Source organism: Selaginella moellendorffii, unplaced genomic scaffold (genome assembly GCF_000143415.4).
Source record: "Selaginella moellendorffii unplaced genomic scaffold, v1.0 SELMOscaffold_1, whole genome shotgun sequence".
Taxonomy (NCBI): Eukaryota; Viridiplantae; Streptophyta; class Lycopodiopsida; order Selaginellales; family Selaginellaceae; genus Selaginella; species Selaginella moellendorffii.
The window spans coordinates 1,511,920-1,526,320 of NW_003314262.1; the positions used below are offsets into that span (position 1 = coordinate 1,511,920).

The following is a 14,401-nucleotide window of genomic DNA, read 5'->3' on the forward strand; positions in this document are numbered from 1 at the left end:
AATTTTCTTGGAAGAATCGGGCTCCAAGGGATCAAAATCTTCGCAATGGAGTAGAGATTTTGGATGAAAAATGCGGGTGTGGAGATCTTTCGTTTTCTTGGAAGAATCGGGCACCAAAGGATCAAAATCCTCTTCGCTGGTCGCAATCTCTGCCATATCAAGTCGATACACATTTCACAGGTATAATCTCGCTGTTCTTCGCGTTTTCTTATCGATTTCTCTTGGTGCTCTTCCAGTGGTCTTCTGGAGAGCTTGCAAGCCGTAATGTGGCCCACGGGCGGTGTGATTCTTCTCGCGACGAGGTAAGAGCTTCTTTGCTGGCTGCTATCAAGGCATGCACAGTGTCGAGAGACTTAGACAAGGGGAAAGTCTGTCACGCAGATGCTACAAAGACCGGGGAAGCCTCAAACTTCTTTGTGGCTAGCAGCCTTCTCAACATGTACGCCAAGTGTGGCAGCATGGAAGATGCTCGCAAAGTCTTCGACTCCATTCCTCGCCACAACGTCGTGACTTGGAACACTTTGATCCTCGGCTATGTGGAGATCGGTGAAGAACAAGTAGCTTTGGATGCTTTCCATCGCATGCAAGCTCAAGGGTGTGTTCCCGACGCGAGAAGCATTGTTTCTGCGATCAAGGCGTGCACTGGTCTTGCAGCCAAGGAATCGCCCAAGCAAGTAAGCTTTTTTCTTTTCTTCTTTCGCTTCTAGCTAACTTGGAAAATCAATAGATCGGAGAAAAGCTTGTGAAAATCGAGGCTTTGCAGAAGGGCCTGGCTATTCACGCTCAAGTTCGACGCAGCACTGGCTTACAAGACGTTTTTGTCGCGAGCACTCTCGTCAGTATGTATGCTAGATGTGGAAGCTTGGAAAACGCTCGGATGGCGTTTGAGAAGATGCCTTGTCACAACGTCGTTTCCTGGAACGCTATAATTCTTGGGACAGTGGACAACGGAGAAGCAGAGGCGGCAGTAGAGCTATTTGCGAGAATGCGGCAGACTGGAGCTCCACCGAATTTTCTTACGTTCGTCGCGGCCCTGAAAGGCTGTGCGAACCTGTCAGGGGACGAGACTCAAGTCAGTGGAAGGCCGTGTAAGCTCCGGGTTTTAGAGACGTGCATGGATCTCCACAGTGAAGCTGCGAAGTTTTGCTGCGACTCCAACATATTTGTCGCAAGCTCGCTGGTCCAGCTCTACGCAAAGTTGGGAAGCATGGTGGATGCTGGAAGGGTGTTTGAGAGAATGGCGTGCTGCGATGCCGCTACTTTCAATGCCTTGGTGCTGGGGTATGTCGAGAATGGAAAAGAGCAGCTTGCTCTCGACTTGTTTGCAAGGATGGAAGCTATAGAGTCCGGGACCAACGCGCAGTCTTTCGTTGCGGCCTTGAAGGCTTGCGCTATTCAGGCAGCTATGGAGAAAGGAAGGAAACTAGATGGCAAACTCGTGAATAACGAGACTCTGAGAAAATGCGTCGACATCCACTCTCGAGCTGCCGAACGGGGATACGAGTCGCACATGTTCGTGGCCAGCAGCTTAGTGGATTTGTACGCGAAGTGTGGTGACGTCGCTGCAGCTCGCAAGGTTTTCGAGAAGATGGTTTGCAAAGACGTGGTTTTGTGGACGTCGATCATGCTGGGACATGCTGAAAATGGAGAAGGGGAACAGGCAATGGAGCTTTTCCAACGCATGAAGTCCGAAGGGTGTGCTCCAGATGCTCTGACGTTCGTGGCCGCACTCAAAGCTTGCATTGCTCTAGCATCGAGAGAGGAGTCCAAGGAAGTGGATGGAAGGCTTGTGAGGACCGAGTCACTGCAACTGGGAACCGAGATATACTTGCAAGCCGTCAAGAGCAACTTCCACACTGACATGCTCGTCTCAAACACCGCGATGGATTTTTATGCCAAGTGTGGGAGCATGCTGGATGCGAGAAGGGTGTTTGACGGCATGGCTTCACGCAGCGTCGTCTCCTGGACAGTGATGATTCTCGGCTATGCTGAAAACGGGGAGGGAGAGCTAGCCTTGGAGTTTTTCGAGCGCATGAAAACTCAAGGCTGCTCTCCAAACTCTCGGACGTTCGTTGCAGCATTTAAGGCCTGCTGCTGCCTAGCAGAAAAAGAAGAAGCCAAGCAAATCAACGGAAAGCTCGTGAAGGTGAAAACGCTGCAGAGAGGAACGGGGATTTACTCTCAGGCCGTCGAGAGCTGCGGTGACTCTACCAACATTTTTCTCGTCAACACGGTGTTGGATATGTTCGTGAAGTGTGGAAGCATGGCAGACGCACGGCAGCATTTCGAGAAGATGGAAAACAGGGATGTGATATCCTGGACTGTGCTGCTGCTGGGATACGCCGACACCGACGAGTTTGAGGTCGTGCTAGAGCTGTTTGCGGGGATGCGAGACGAAGGCATCACTCCAGATCCTCTCACTTACGTCGCTGCTTTCAAGGCCTGCGCTGGCCTGGCGTCGAAGGAAGAGCCGAAGCAAATGGATGGCATGCTCGCAAAGCTCGGATCACTAGACAAGGGGATGGCTGTCCATTCGCAAGCCGCTAGTGGAGGCGACGACACGAAGATCTTCGTGGGAAACACGCTGGTGGACATGTACGCAAAGTGCTGGAGTGTGCTCGACGCTCGTCGAGTGTTCGACAAGATGGAGTCCCACACAACCGTCTCGTGGAACGCCTTAATCCAGGGATACGCCGACGGCGACCAAGGTGAGCTAGCTCTCGAGATCTTTTTCTGGATGCAAGCTAACGGGTTTGAGCAGGATCCCCGGACTTTGGCCGCGGCGCTCAAGGCCTGCGGTAGCGTCGTCGCCATGGACACCGGCAAAGCGATCCACGCTCGTCTCTCCCGTCACGGCCTGGAAGACGATCCAGTTCTCGAGACATGCCTGGTCGACTTCTACGGTAAATGCGGCTGCATGGTTCATTCCCGGCATGTCTTTGACAAGCAAACTCGCAGGGACTCGGTGGCTTTCGCGGCGCTGATCTCGGGATACAGCCGACAGGGAGACATGGAAGACGCTGCTGGAATGTTTCGGCAATTGCGGCACGAAGAACTGAAGCCCGAGGCCGTGACTTTCGTGTCGCTGCTCACTGGATTCAGCCACGCCGGCCTGGCCGATCGAGCAAAGAGCTACTTCCACGCGATGGAGCCGAGGTATGGAGTTCCTCCAGGCATCGAGCACTACGTTTGCATGGTCGATATCCTTGGCAGGAACAACGAGCTCGAATCAGCAGTGGCGATGGTGGAGTCGTCCAAGCTCTTGGAAGAATCGCCATCGAATTCTTCCGTGGCCTGGACGGCGATTCTCAGCGCTTGTCACAAGTGGAAGAATGTGAAGATCGCGAGGCTGGCCTTCCAAAACCTCCAAAGGCTGGACGCGGCGTACGGACCGGCGTACGTCCTCATGGCCAACATCTATGGCGGAACCGACGACTAGGATTTAATAGAGTAAATAGCGGGGCCTTTAGAAGATTCGAACCTCCACTTTCCCGGCTATTATTTAAAGGAACCAGTTAAAAAACAAAGCTAAAGGTAGGGCTCGGGGGCCCCTCCCCTTTTACTTGTCGCGCTTAAAGACCACACGAGGGCGTCTTCGTCTGGCTGGTGCCTGCTCAGCGCCATGGCGGCCATGGATTGATCGAATACGCGCTGTTGCCTCCGATCGCTATCGATTCTCGCCTCCCCGCCGTCGCTATCGATCGGTCTAGCAAGTGCGCGGCGAGTGGAGCAGTGTGGGAACAGGGTTTAGGGCAGGGAAATCTCGCTCTCCAGCTATGGCGAGCAATCTCTCCTTCTGGGAGCTAGATCCTTTCTTTCCAGCTGCGGAGGAGGTGCAAAACTCGACCGACAGGTAAGATTTCTTGCTTTGGAGCTCCAAAGAGTGATTGGATTCATGGGAATGAGCATTCTTGCAGGATGGAATCGATTTATCGTGCTTGGAAATACACCCAGGGCGTTGCGCAGGAGACTCCGGAAGATTCTTCGATCATTGCGGCGGTGAAAGCGAACAAGCGCGACCTTATCACTGCTCTCGACACGGTCAGATGGCAAGTAAGTCGATTCAACCTTCTTCCCTTTTAGTCTTTCTCCTTTTCCTGGAACTTACTTTCCAGAACTTTAGAGCGTCTTTTTTCTCTGTCAGTTATTAAGTTTCGTTTCTTTCCAGTTGGAAGAATTCGCGAGGGCAGTGAAAGTCGCAACGAATGCTGCCGCCGAGCGTGTCTACCTGGGCGAGGATGCGAAATCTCGTCACACCCAGTTCGTGAACGCGATCCAAAGCCAGGTGTGTAATATGGAGAAAGAGATAGGCGATTCCTTAGAGAAGAAGAAGCTCAAGTACGCGAGCATTGGTGAGGCGGACAGCAAGTGCCTCGCACTGTTCCTATCGGGTAGTGACGACGTAGATAGTAGCTCTCCGACCGCCATAGCCGTCCAAGAACGCGAGGTAGAACAGGGCAACGACAACGACGTTTTGCTCGACAGCCTTCCAAGTATTTCTATCAGAATCGACACTGTGGACGGTTGCAATGGGTTTTGTCATCACAACGAACGAAATGGTTTTTTCTCGAGTGGCAGTAGCAGCAGCAGTAGCAGTGGCAGTTCTAGTAGCAGTCGGGATGGATTGATAGAATCCAAGAGTTTTTGGAACAGCGTAGCGGGGATTCTTTTCTGGAGAGCTCGAGACCATCAATCGAAGATGCAAATGTCGGCCAGTGTGTTGAAGCGGTGGAAAGACGGCGACGCTGGCTTTCTAGATCGCGCCGAGGAGTGCATGTCAGCATTGAAGAATCGATGCCTGGTACGTAAAGAATGAGATTGCTTTCTCGCTTTTGTTTTCTCCAATGACTTTGGTGTTTACAGGGTAGAAACAATGGCAGGAAGCAGTCAAGCGGTTCCCCTCGTTTGTTTGGTCTCCTCGGTGATCACAGCGGAGCGGTGATCCAGAGAAGGTTTCTGCGAGCGAGCGAGGTTGGGGACGCTGCGAAGATCGGATTTGGAGCGCTCGTGGTGATTGGGCTCATGGGTTTGTACTTTTGGTTCTTGTCGACTCTCGTGCCGCTGGATCATCAGCCTGTCCCCGGCAGCTTCTTGAATTGATTGATCAAAACTCGAAATGGGGTTTTAATAAATTTAAAAATTATCTGTCTAGATTTTATAAGGAGAATATTTTATGTTTATGCTTTTTAAGTAAGTATATTTAGTATAAGTACATACACCTTTTCTAAAAGGCAAAAGTGTTGCGAATCAAAAGACAGTGTGTTTTACAGATTTTATTTTATTTTTGTTTCTCGAATAAGCAAGTTTCATGCGTCCTAATCTGTTGTACGATTGCTACCGCCGTACGGCTGCCATCTATGGATGAGCATTGCAAGCGAAATGAACTTGCTCTGGAAACTCTGATGGCAGACCCACTGTGACAGCAAACCCAATGCTCCCAAACCCTCTTCACGCTCGCCCTTTCAAACACTGTGCTCCATGTAGCAAGAGAGCTTCCTCGGGCTCAAGCTCCAGATTCTTGAGAGCTTCATTGCGTGGATTCAACTTGCAAAGCTCGTGGATGGCACCCTCCAAGGCCTGGCGGCCACTGATCCTTGCAGCTTCATTCAAATCATCGTCGGCTTCGCGAGACAACGCTAGAACCATGCCGTGAGCAAGCTGGCTGATCCACATCCACCGCCATTGATCCCGATGCCTCGGTGGCCAGCTCCACAAGCATAGCTATTTCATGCCTGAAGTTGGGATCGCCACTCACCAGTTGCCGCTCCAAGCAGTGATTCAACGCGGCCTCCAGGAAGAAAATGCTCTTCAACACCAGCAACTCCGCTTCGCATCCAAGCCCCGCCAGAATGGACGCGACCTCCATCCCCACTAAGCCCTATCCCTCCCCTTATGAATAGTTCATTCAGCATCACAAGTAAGTGGAGCCATCACCCATCAGGAAAACCACAAGTGGAGAGAACTTTTGCCATACCTGACTGAGAACATCAACATTGTTCCTGCCTCTCATAAGTTTGATTGCCTCGTCTAGTCTCACGAGAAATTTCAATCATTCTTTTGTGAGATTAGTTTTTTTCTTTGGCTTCATGAGTTTCTTGTAGCCTCTTGCTCCATGCTTTAGGCTTTTCTTCCAGAGCGTCTTCTTTCTATTCAATGCGCACACCATGATCGCCCAAGGAGAGGTCTTGCGGGGATGGAAGACCTCCAACGCACACATGCACACATGACGAGAAACTCTACCTCAGCAACACAAAAATCCTCAACGTTTACACAACGACGCAGCTCTACATTGTTAATGGCGTAGAACGGTGGCTAAACACAGGATAGGTAGCATGCCGGACGTGAAATGGTGTGAGCACCAGCACGTCGTGAATTAACATTGATTGAGTCGCATGCCCGTCCTGCCCAATTTTGCACCTCAGGACCGCGGTTCCAGACACGAGAAGAAGACATGCCACCATTCCAAGAAAGCTGTGGGTGGATAAACCAGTCACTGGACCACAGTGCTGCGCACCTGATTCGTGTCCTTAACCATGTCTGCCCAAGCCCAGCACAAGCCCGATTCCCTAAGTCGAAATGATGGGATGCCAAATGCTGCCGAATGCTCGGATGCGCTCGCAATCAAGCACAGGGAAAACCATTACCGGGATTTTCAAAAGTGGGATTTTTCAAAAATCCGAATTTGTGGCATTGAGCTTCAAGATAGAGGTTGCGGGAACTGGCAGTGCTGGCATTGTGAAGATTTTAATGTCTAGAGGAGCTCTTTAGGTAGTTTCTAAAGGACTAAGCTTGTGCTGAAACTGAACGACGAGCATATGCTTTTACATTCGGTAAATCGCAGCGCATCGCTTGGCTATGATGCTGAGCAGTCTTGGATGGAGGCGCAGAGTGATCTTGGAGAGATCTTGGAGGCAGGATGAGCTTGGAGTAGATTTTCTTTGCGGAGGATGTCCAGCTCAATGATCCGGGATCTTCGCACCTCCAAGATCGCTCACCAGAGAAGTGCTCTAAATCTATGGATGACTCAACCAGTACCCTTGTTGTTCATGGAACAATCGAGGCAGCACCTGTAATACCTCGAAACTCTATCGTCCAGATCAGTCTATTCCAAGTACGCTGGATTCTCATCACTCCTGCTCTCTTGACTGATTCGCCAGTAAAGTTCTTGGAAGCTGATCGTCTGCTCAAGAAGTGGTAAAGTAAGTATGACAATCTCTCTAGTTTTCTCAAACTTCCACTGCTTCTTACGATCTTCCATGGTGTTTTGGTGACAAGCCCTAGAGTCGGAATGATGCACTTGCTTTGAGCGAAACAAAGTGTTGTCAATTGGGTTATCCTTCTCTTTTAATTATGAGCAACACACACCTTTGACAGTCGAGCGTCAGGTAACGTTCTTGCTGTTTCCATCTTAACTACAAACTTAGCAAACACTGTTCTTGAACAGGAACGCAACAAGTCCACTGGCTTGGACGTCCCCATGACTGGAATAGGTGGTTGACGCAAAGGTATTGAAGGTTGAAGGGCTGTTCCCATGCATCCAAAAAGCCACCCACTGGAGATCCATAAGCAGCCGCCGTTCAGTGTGAGTTGTCCAGGGGTATGAAGGTTTACTTCTTGTTTTGTTGTTTCTCTACTTATCTCGTTTGCTTGCTTGTTTCAGGTGGCATGATGTCAAACACTAGACTTTTGAAGCATAGGAAATGGGCTCTCGTTGTGCTCAGCCATGATTGGTAAGTTTTTCTTCTCCCAGAAACTTGTCTTGTTGCTTTCTCATTCTTATGTTTCTTTGATCAGTGAAGGAACATGGTGATGATCCAGAGGCATAAGAGTCAACAAGAACCAAAAGTACAAACCCATGAGCCCAATCACCACAAGCGCTCCAACTACAATATTCGCAGTGTCGCTGGGTTGGTACGCTTGCAGAAATCTTCTCTGGATCACCACTCCGCTGACCAAACAAACGCGGGAAACCATTGGGTTGCCTCCTGCCATTGTTTCTACCCTGTGAACCCCAAGTTATACAATCATTCTTACGTACTAGGCATCAATTCTTCAATGCTGATATGTCTAGAGAAAGCCAGTGTCGTCTTTCCACCGCTTCAACACTCTTGCATCCCCAGTTGATGGTCTCAAGCGCTCCAGAAAGAATCCCCGCTACGCTGTTCCAACTTTTGGAACTCGAGGCACGAAAAGAGAATATTCGTTAAAGCCCGTTATGCTTCTTATGGTCACCAAAAATTCTTAAGAAGGATTCTATGTTTGAATTTTTTATGCACGACACCAAACATTAGATGCTTACATTCTGCTATAAAATGGCGTGCTCTAGAGTGTTAGTAACCAGCAGTTTCGAGCTAGATAGATATATCATAATTCTGTTCTAATGGCTCATACCAATGCTCTAATCTTCCTGACTTCCTTCATTGCCTTCGCTGCAAGCATTGCAGGGGCAGGAATTTCACTTCCTCCCACGCCACCCCTTGCCTCCCCTCCCACTCTAGCCACTCCTCCAAGCACTACTCGCACTCCCCCTCCAGGCACTACACCCCCTCCAGGCACTACTCCGCCTCCAGGCACTCCGCCTCCAGGCACTCCCCCTCCAGGCACTACACCCCCTCCAGGCACTCCCCCTCCAGGCACTACACCACCTCCAGGCACTCCCCCTCCAGGCACTACACCACCTCCAGGCACTCCCCCTCCAGGCACTACACCCCCTCCAGGCACTACACCTCCTCCAGGCACTCCTCCAGGCACTACACCCCCTCCAGGCACTCGACCCCCTCCAGGCACTCCTCCACCCCCTCCAGCAACTCCAGCCACTCCAGCCAGTCCAGGATGTTTCCCAGGTATGGTTCATGTGAATTCATGTTGTTTTCTTCATACAATGTTCAAGCTATTATAGGAGATGCAACTGTTCAGATGTATAATGGAGAAATTAAGTTCGTGAGGGAGCTTAATGTTGGAGACAAGGTTGAATACTTTCACACAAATCTTGTCCAAGTATAACTTTTCCACAGGTTGCAGTGGGCAAGAATATCTATTCAGATGTATATGGATTCGGCCACAAGGATGCTGATGCCATCTCCAAGTTTTTCCAAGTGCACAGCGCTTCAAACATGTTGGAACTCACTGCAGGCCACTTTGTTCCCGTTGCTGTCAATGGGAAGCTCATGTACAAGAGAGCCGAGGACCTCAAGGTTGGAGATTCCCTGTGGGAATCATCTAAAATCACTGGTAAGGAAAGCAAAAAGCATATATATTGGTGGGATGTTTCTAACAATTCTGCGCTACTTCTCCAGAAATCTCAAAGGTTGAGAAGCTAGGCCTCTACAACCCACTCACTCTCTCTGGCAGTATCATGGTGAACAATGTTCTAGCATCCACTCACAGCGAGTGGTTCTTGGACTCCATCTTTGATGCTGTCGGTGCAACCGAGTACCTGCCATACGCATACCAGGCCGTGCTTGCTCCAGTTCGCGCCATCTACAACACCATTGGCAAAGACCTCTATGCAAAGGGCTATGCTGCCATCGATTCCTTCACCAGCATTGCTGAGTTTGGAACGAAGTATGGAGGAAGCGTTGCTCTCACTTTTGGAATTGCTGGTCTTGTGCTAGCCTCCAAGGTGTAAACACTTTCAGCACGAATAAAAATTCTATATAGACAGTGCAATTATTGGGGCATTCCGAGAATAGAACTCGGGACCTCTTGCACTGGTTACTAACATAACTAAAACACTAAGTCTTGCTTGTTTATTTAAATATTATTTAATATAATATATTTCTCTATTATGATTTGTCTAATATGTTAATGCTATTGTATCTTTGATCTATAGTTTTCTTCTATTGTCTTGAGTAATTTTACTTCTTCATTGTGCTTTTAGTATTATAGTTTTTATATGTATATTTATCATTTGTATTGTTAAGTTCTAATAACAAAACTTAATTTATTTAATTAAGATACTTTTTAACTTTATAAATAAGTGATTATAAATATAATTTAAACACAAAATCTCAAGGTAAATGTGATGAAAGTGTCTGCTGTATAATGAAGGTGTTTTTCCACAGATACAGTTGTTTGTGTGACAAATCATGAGAAACCAGCATGGATACATCAAGTAGGATCTGCAGGAGTAAAGTTGGAAGCAGCTTGATTGCTTCGGTGCATCCTCATGCAGTGCACGAATGAGCCTCGGGATTGTGATAAAAGTTGCAATCCCATTTGTGACGTAGAAACTTGAACAGTGACTAGACTTTGCTGATGAGTTAAGCTTCTTCGAATGTCTTCACCACCTTTCCTAGCAGTATGGGGAAGAAAGACTGAATCTTGATCCAAAGCAAAGGAGAGAAAGATCCCTCCATCTCATGAGAGGAGCCTCATTCCAGTGAAGATCCTCATGAAAGCAGATAGGCACTGCATCATCTTGATTCATGTCCTCCTGAATCTGGATCTCATTTTTAACACACCAAAAGAACTTAGAACTGTTGGTTAAGATTTTCAACCTGTTTTCACATGTGATTCACTTCCACCCAGAGAAACAACAAATCATCTGGATTGCCATGGTGAGAATATAGTCTCATGAAACTTATTGTTCATTGCTTATGCACAAGCAGAAACATCTCCTCAAGGTCATTGCTCCCAGACTTGACTCAATCACTTGAATTTGATCAATGTGTTCCACAATCTTTGTGCACAAGTGGTGGTAAGAATCAACATAAATCTACACAAGCTAAATTCCATGCACTTTTTATTTAATTATTTTTGTTATTCTTGTTTGTTCTTGTTTTTATTTAACATCTTTGTGTACTTTAATCTTTGTGATCCTGTTCGTGACACAGTTTTAGCAGCTTTTGCAAGCCATAAGTTGTAAATACATTTGATTCCCAACACACTATATAGATTGAAAGACAAAAGTGACCAACCAAGGAGCCTATTATACTGGCACCAAACCTAATATTTAGACTAAGGCCAAATTTATGTGTTTAAAAAAAGGGGTGATTGCATGATAGAATATAACAAAGTGATAATAAAATAATTTGCTGTGCATTATGCAGTAATGTTTGGTTTGTTTAATAATAGCATACTGGATCTTGATCTTCGGTCATTATAGTGGCCTTCCAACTGATACTCAAGCCTCAGGTACCTGTTTATGGTCAACATCATCTCAGGATTATCTGCCTGGATTTTCTCTCAACAGACTTCTAGAGCTTAGGCACTTGAAGGTGGTATAAAAATGTTATAATTTATAAAAAAGATTAATCTTATTGCATATCAGTAATATAATCTAGAATATACTAGGAAGTAATAAAGTTTATAAATTATAAATACAAGATTAATCTAAATGAATAACAACTGTTAGATAGTAAAATATCCAAAAATATCGAAGTATATTTTAGGTATATTCACTACCACCCTGAAAAAGTAGTTGAAACAACATAAAAAATAAACCTAAAATCATTTTATATAAATATTTTAAAAACATTTATTAGTTTTCTTATATTTATAATATTTTTAGAATATACTAGCTATTTTTCTAAAAATAGTTATATTTTGTGAGTGCATGAAATATGGAAATGTGAGGGCCAACTATATAGCTATGATGCTGTATAATAATATTAGCATAGTGGGATTTTGGTAGCCGTCGGATTGGTTTCAATCCGGACCACTCGCTCTTGTATATAAACTAGGGTTTTTAGGCTAATTGATATGCATATTTTCTATATTCCCCCAAGCACTCACATTGGTGGAGATGAAAGGCACCTTTCATTGTCCCTAAGGAGCGCTTGGATTTAGGATTTTGGTTTAAATATAACTTTTTCCATTTCTTTTCTTTTGTTCTTTCCTTTTAGAATTTTGATTTATATCTAGCTTTTCCATTATTTAAATCTCCTTTTCCTTCTAGTTTTCTTCTCATTTCTCTTCTTCTACTCTTTCCTTTTCATTCATTTTCATGGCAGAGCAACAATCTCCTCCTCTGACTCTAGAGTAGCAGTTGGTGCAATTGCAATTGAACAACCAAACTCAATTGAAGGTGGCATTCATGGCATGTGGTATAGTTCTTCCTGCGCTTGGTGTCAATCCTCACATTTAGCCGGAGTTCTTTCGTGGGAATCCTGGGGATGATGTGTACCATTGGTTTGATCACTTCACGGTGATTGCCACATATCATTCTTGGGATGATGCTCGACATTTGCGTGAGTTTCCCACATGTCTCCAAGGGATGGCACTGTAGTGGTACAATGGCACATTCGGATATGTTGACGATTGTGATAATGCCTTTTAGCAATTGCATCATCTTCGTCAAGGGTCATCTGAGTCGGTGATGCAATTTGGCATTTGTTTCTGAAGCTTTTTGCTTCGTGCGAAGCTAAATATGTCGGAGCAAATCAAGTTAGGAATGTTGTGGCTAGCACTTCATCAAGATTTTGTTGGACTTGTGCATGCATTTTCTCCAACCACCCTTAATGATGCTCTTTGCTTAGCACAATGTTATGAGATGTCACCTTTTTCACTTCTCGCTGCCTATCCTTCTGCTCCACTTCCTATGGGTGATGGTCTTGTTCAAATGGAGGTTGATGTTGTTGCTGCTTGAGTCCAAGGACAAGGGTGAGGATGTGGTTGTGGCTGTGACGTTCGCTATTGGGCATGTGATGAAGTTGGTCACACTTATCAGTGTTGTTGATATTTTCTGGATTGGCGACCCCTATTTCTTGGGTGGAGACTTTGGTGTCAACAATGTCCTGTTGGTGGAAGGTTTGGACACTGAGATGCACCGGGAAACAAGGATTCGTGTGAGTAATTGAGGGACCTGTGCGAATAAGTCAGTGACCCCTCCATCTTTCTTTTGGGAGTATTATCAAGAGGTTCATTCGGCACCGGTTCATCAAGTGTTTACTATCCAAGTTCGTTTTTTATAATAAAAGGTCTCCTATTATTCTCTTCGTATTGATTGATACAGGTTTGAGTTTATTTTCTATTACTCAACCTATTACCACACGTTGCCGTTTACACTTGTGTTATGCAACGGAATTAGTTTTCATTCTTTATGGCAACGGTCGTAAACATGCATGTGCAGAGGATGAGGAGGACTTGGTTGTGTGTATGGGCGACCTTGAGTTTGAGTTGCAGTTATTGCGGGTGATGCCAAATCAAGGTTTTGACCTCATCCTTGGTATGGATTACTTGCAACGCAATCATGTCAAATGTGACTTTAAGGCTTCTCCCCATTGTCTCATACTTCGTTATATTTCATCCATTCCTTTAACTTCTGTACCTCTTTGTCCCTTTACTTCTACTTCTACTTCCATTACTTTTGTTCCCTCACTATTTCCTTCTATGTTTCCGTCTTGTTCTACTCTTCCCTTTTTTCAATCCCTCCAACAATCTTTGTGTTGCAGCAGTTGACTGGCTTATGAAGGAGTATTCTGATCTCTTTGAATTTGACTTATTATCTGGGGCCAAGATTGCCTCATGTCATCCAATTCCAACTGGGGATGTTTGTCCAATCAAGGTTCCTGTTCATCGTCGGTCACCCAAAGAGATCAAAATTTTACATGCAAAAGTCAAGGAGATGTTGGAGAAGAGTGTTATTCAGAAGTTATGGAGTCCTTGGGCATGTGAACCTCATCTTGTGATGAAGTTTGATAGAAGTATTCATTTCTGCATTGATTATCATTTGTTAAACGAAGTGACGATCCCAGATGTGTACCCTCTCCCTCATACTGCTGATCTCTTGAATCGTCTGAGGCGAAGTTGTTGGTTCACCAAGCTAAATCTTGCTTCTGGGTACTGGCAAGTACCGATAGATGAAGAAGATATTCCTAAGACTACTTTTCGTACACCGTTTTGTTTTATATAAGTTCTTGGTGATGTTGTTTGGTTTAAATAATGCTCCAATAACTTTCTAGCGGATGATGGATGAGGTTCTTTGTGATATGTTGAAGGTGATTACTAACTTCATTGATGATGTATTGATCCACTCGGAGGGGACATGGGACGAGCATGTTTGTGATGTTTGTAAAGTGTTGGATCAGCTATGGGATGTTGGTTTAAAGTTGAAGCAATCAAAGTGTGTGTTTGGGTCTAAGGACACAACTTATCTTGAGTATTGTATTTCTCGTGAGGGTTTACAAATTGATCCTAACAAACTTATGGCTGTTCTAAATTTCCCTACTCCGAAGTATGTGAATGATGTGCAACACTTCTTGGGCAAGGTGCAGTATCTCGATCGTTTTGTGGATCATCTTTCTGATTGCACTACATTATTGCGAGTGTTGATGAAGTCATCAATGTCATCTTTCATCTAGTCTCCAGATTGTGAGTAGGCATTCGTGGATCTCAAAGTGCTATTGACAATTCCTCCGGTTTTGGAATATCTTGACTACATTTGATTTTTATTTTGCAC

The 14,401-nt window shown here is 45.8% G+C and overlaps 3 protein-coding genes across 8 annotated transcripts; all 3 read left to right on the forward strand.

Moving 5' to 3' along the window:
• Window positions 1-57: 57 nt before the first annotated feature.
• Window positions 58-3,562, forward strand: LOC112350885 (pentatricopeptide repeat-containing protein At5g27110-like). Of its 6 annotated transcripts, none has more exons than XM_024687872.1 (4): window positions 58-180; window positions 237-674; window positions 728-3,156; window positions 3,214-3,562. In XM_024687872.1, the coding sequence occupies exons 1-4, from the start codon at window positions 64-66 to the stop codon at window positions 3,437-3,439; spliced, it is 3,210 nt and encodes a 1,069-aa protein (XP_024543640.1). In that variant the 5' UTR covers window positions 58-63; the 3' UTR covers window positions 3,440-3,562. The 6 variants fall into 6 exon arrangements, with proteins under 6 accessions (XP_024543640.1, XP_024543658.1, XP_024543666.1 ...); XM_024687890.1 differs by lacking the exon at window positions 3,214-3,562 and having other exon boundaries at window positions 728-2,903; window positions 2,959-3,073; XM_024687898.1 differs by lacking the exon at window positions 3,214-3,562 and having other exon boundaries at window positions 728-2,708; window positions 2,762-2,902.
• On the forward strand, window positions 3,559-5,161 carry LOC9629708. Its single transcript, XM_002961397.2, has 4 exons — window positions 3,559-3,853; window positions 3,918-4,053; window positions 4,169-4,801; window positions 4,864-5,161. Exons 1-4 carry the CDS (start codon window positions 3,777-3,779, stop codon window positions 5,098-5,100), a joined length of 1,083 nt encoding a protein of 360 aa, XP_002961443.1. The 5' UTR covers window positions 3,559-3,776; the 3' UTR covers window positions 5,101-5,161.
• Window positions 5,162-8,380: 3,219 nt separating this feature from the next.
• LOC9656935 (anther-specific proline-rich protein APG) lies at window positions 8,381-9,788 on the forward strand. Its single transcript, XM_024678746.1, has 4 exons — window positions 8,381-8,843; window positions 8,900-8,967; window positions 9,015-9,231; window positions 9,297-9,788. The coding sequence occupies exons 1-4, from the start codon at window positions 8,381-8,383 to the stop codon at window positions 9,626-9,628; spliced, it is 1,080 nt and encodes a 359-aa protein (XP_024534514.1). The 3' UTR covers window positions 9,629-9,788.
• The last annotated feature ends 4,613 nt before the right edge of the window (window positions 9,789-14,401 follow it).

Excerpts from the sequence above, each read along its gene's own strand:
- LOC112350885 (XM_024687867.1), top strand. The coding sequence starts at position 64 with ATGAAAAATGCGGGTGTGGAGATCTTTCGTTTTCTTGGAAGAATCGGG. Across the intron at positions 181-236 it reads AGTCGATACACATTTCACAG|TGGTCTTCTGGAGAGCTTGC; the intron begins GTATAATCTCGC and ends GTGCTCTTCCAG. Across the intron at positions 675-727 it reads CCAAGGAATCGCCCAAGCAA|ATCGGAGAAAAGCTTGTGAA; the intron begins GTAAGCTTTTTT and ends GAAAATCAATAG.
- LOC9629708 (XM_002961397.2), top strand. The coding sequence starts at position 3,777 with ATGGCGAGCAATCTCTCCTTCTGGGAGCTAGATCCTTTCTTTCCAGCT. Across the intron at positions 4,054-4,168 it reads TCGACACGGTCAGATGGCAA|TTGGAAGAATTCGCGAGGGC; the intron begins GTAAGTCGATTC and ends GTTTCTTTCCAG. Across the intron at positions 4,802-4,863 it reads CATTGAAGAATCGATGCCTG|GGTAGAAACAATGGCAGGAA; the intron begins GTACGTAAAGAA and ends TGGTGTTTACAG.
- LOC9656935 (XM_024678746.1), top strand. The coding sequence starts at position 8,381 with ATGGCTCATACCAATGCTCTAATCTTCCTGACTTCCTTCATTGCCTTC. Across the intron at positions 8,844-8,899 it reads CAGTCCAGGATGTTTCCCAG|GAGATGCAACTGTTCAGATG; the intron begins GTATGGTTCATG and ends AAGCTATTATAG. Across the intron at positions 8,968-9,014 it reads AGCTTAATGTTGGAGACAAG|GTTGCAGTGGGCAAGAATAT; the intron begins GTTGAATACTTT and ends ACTTTTCCACAG.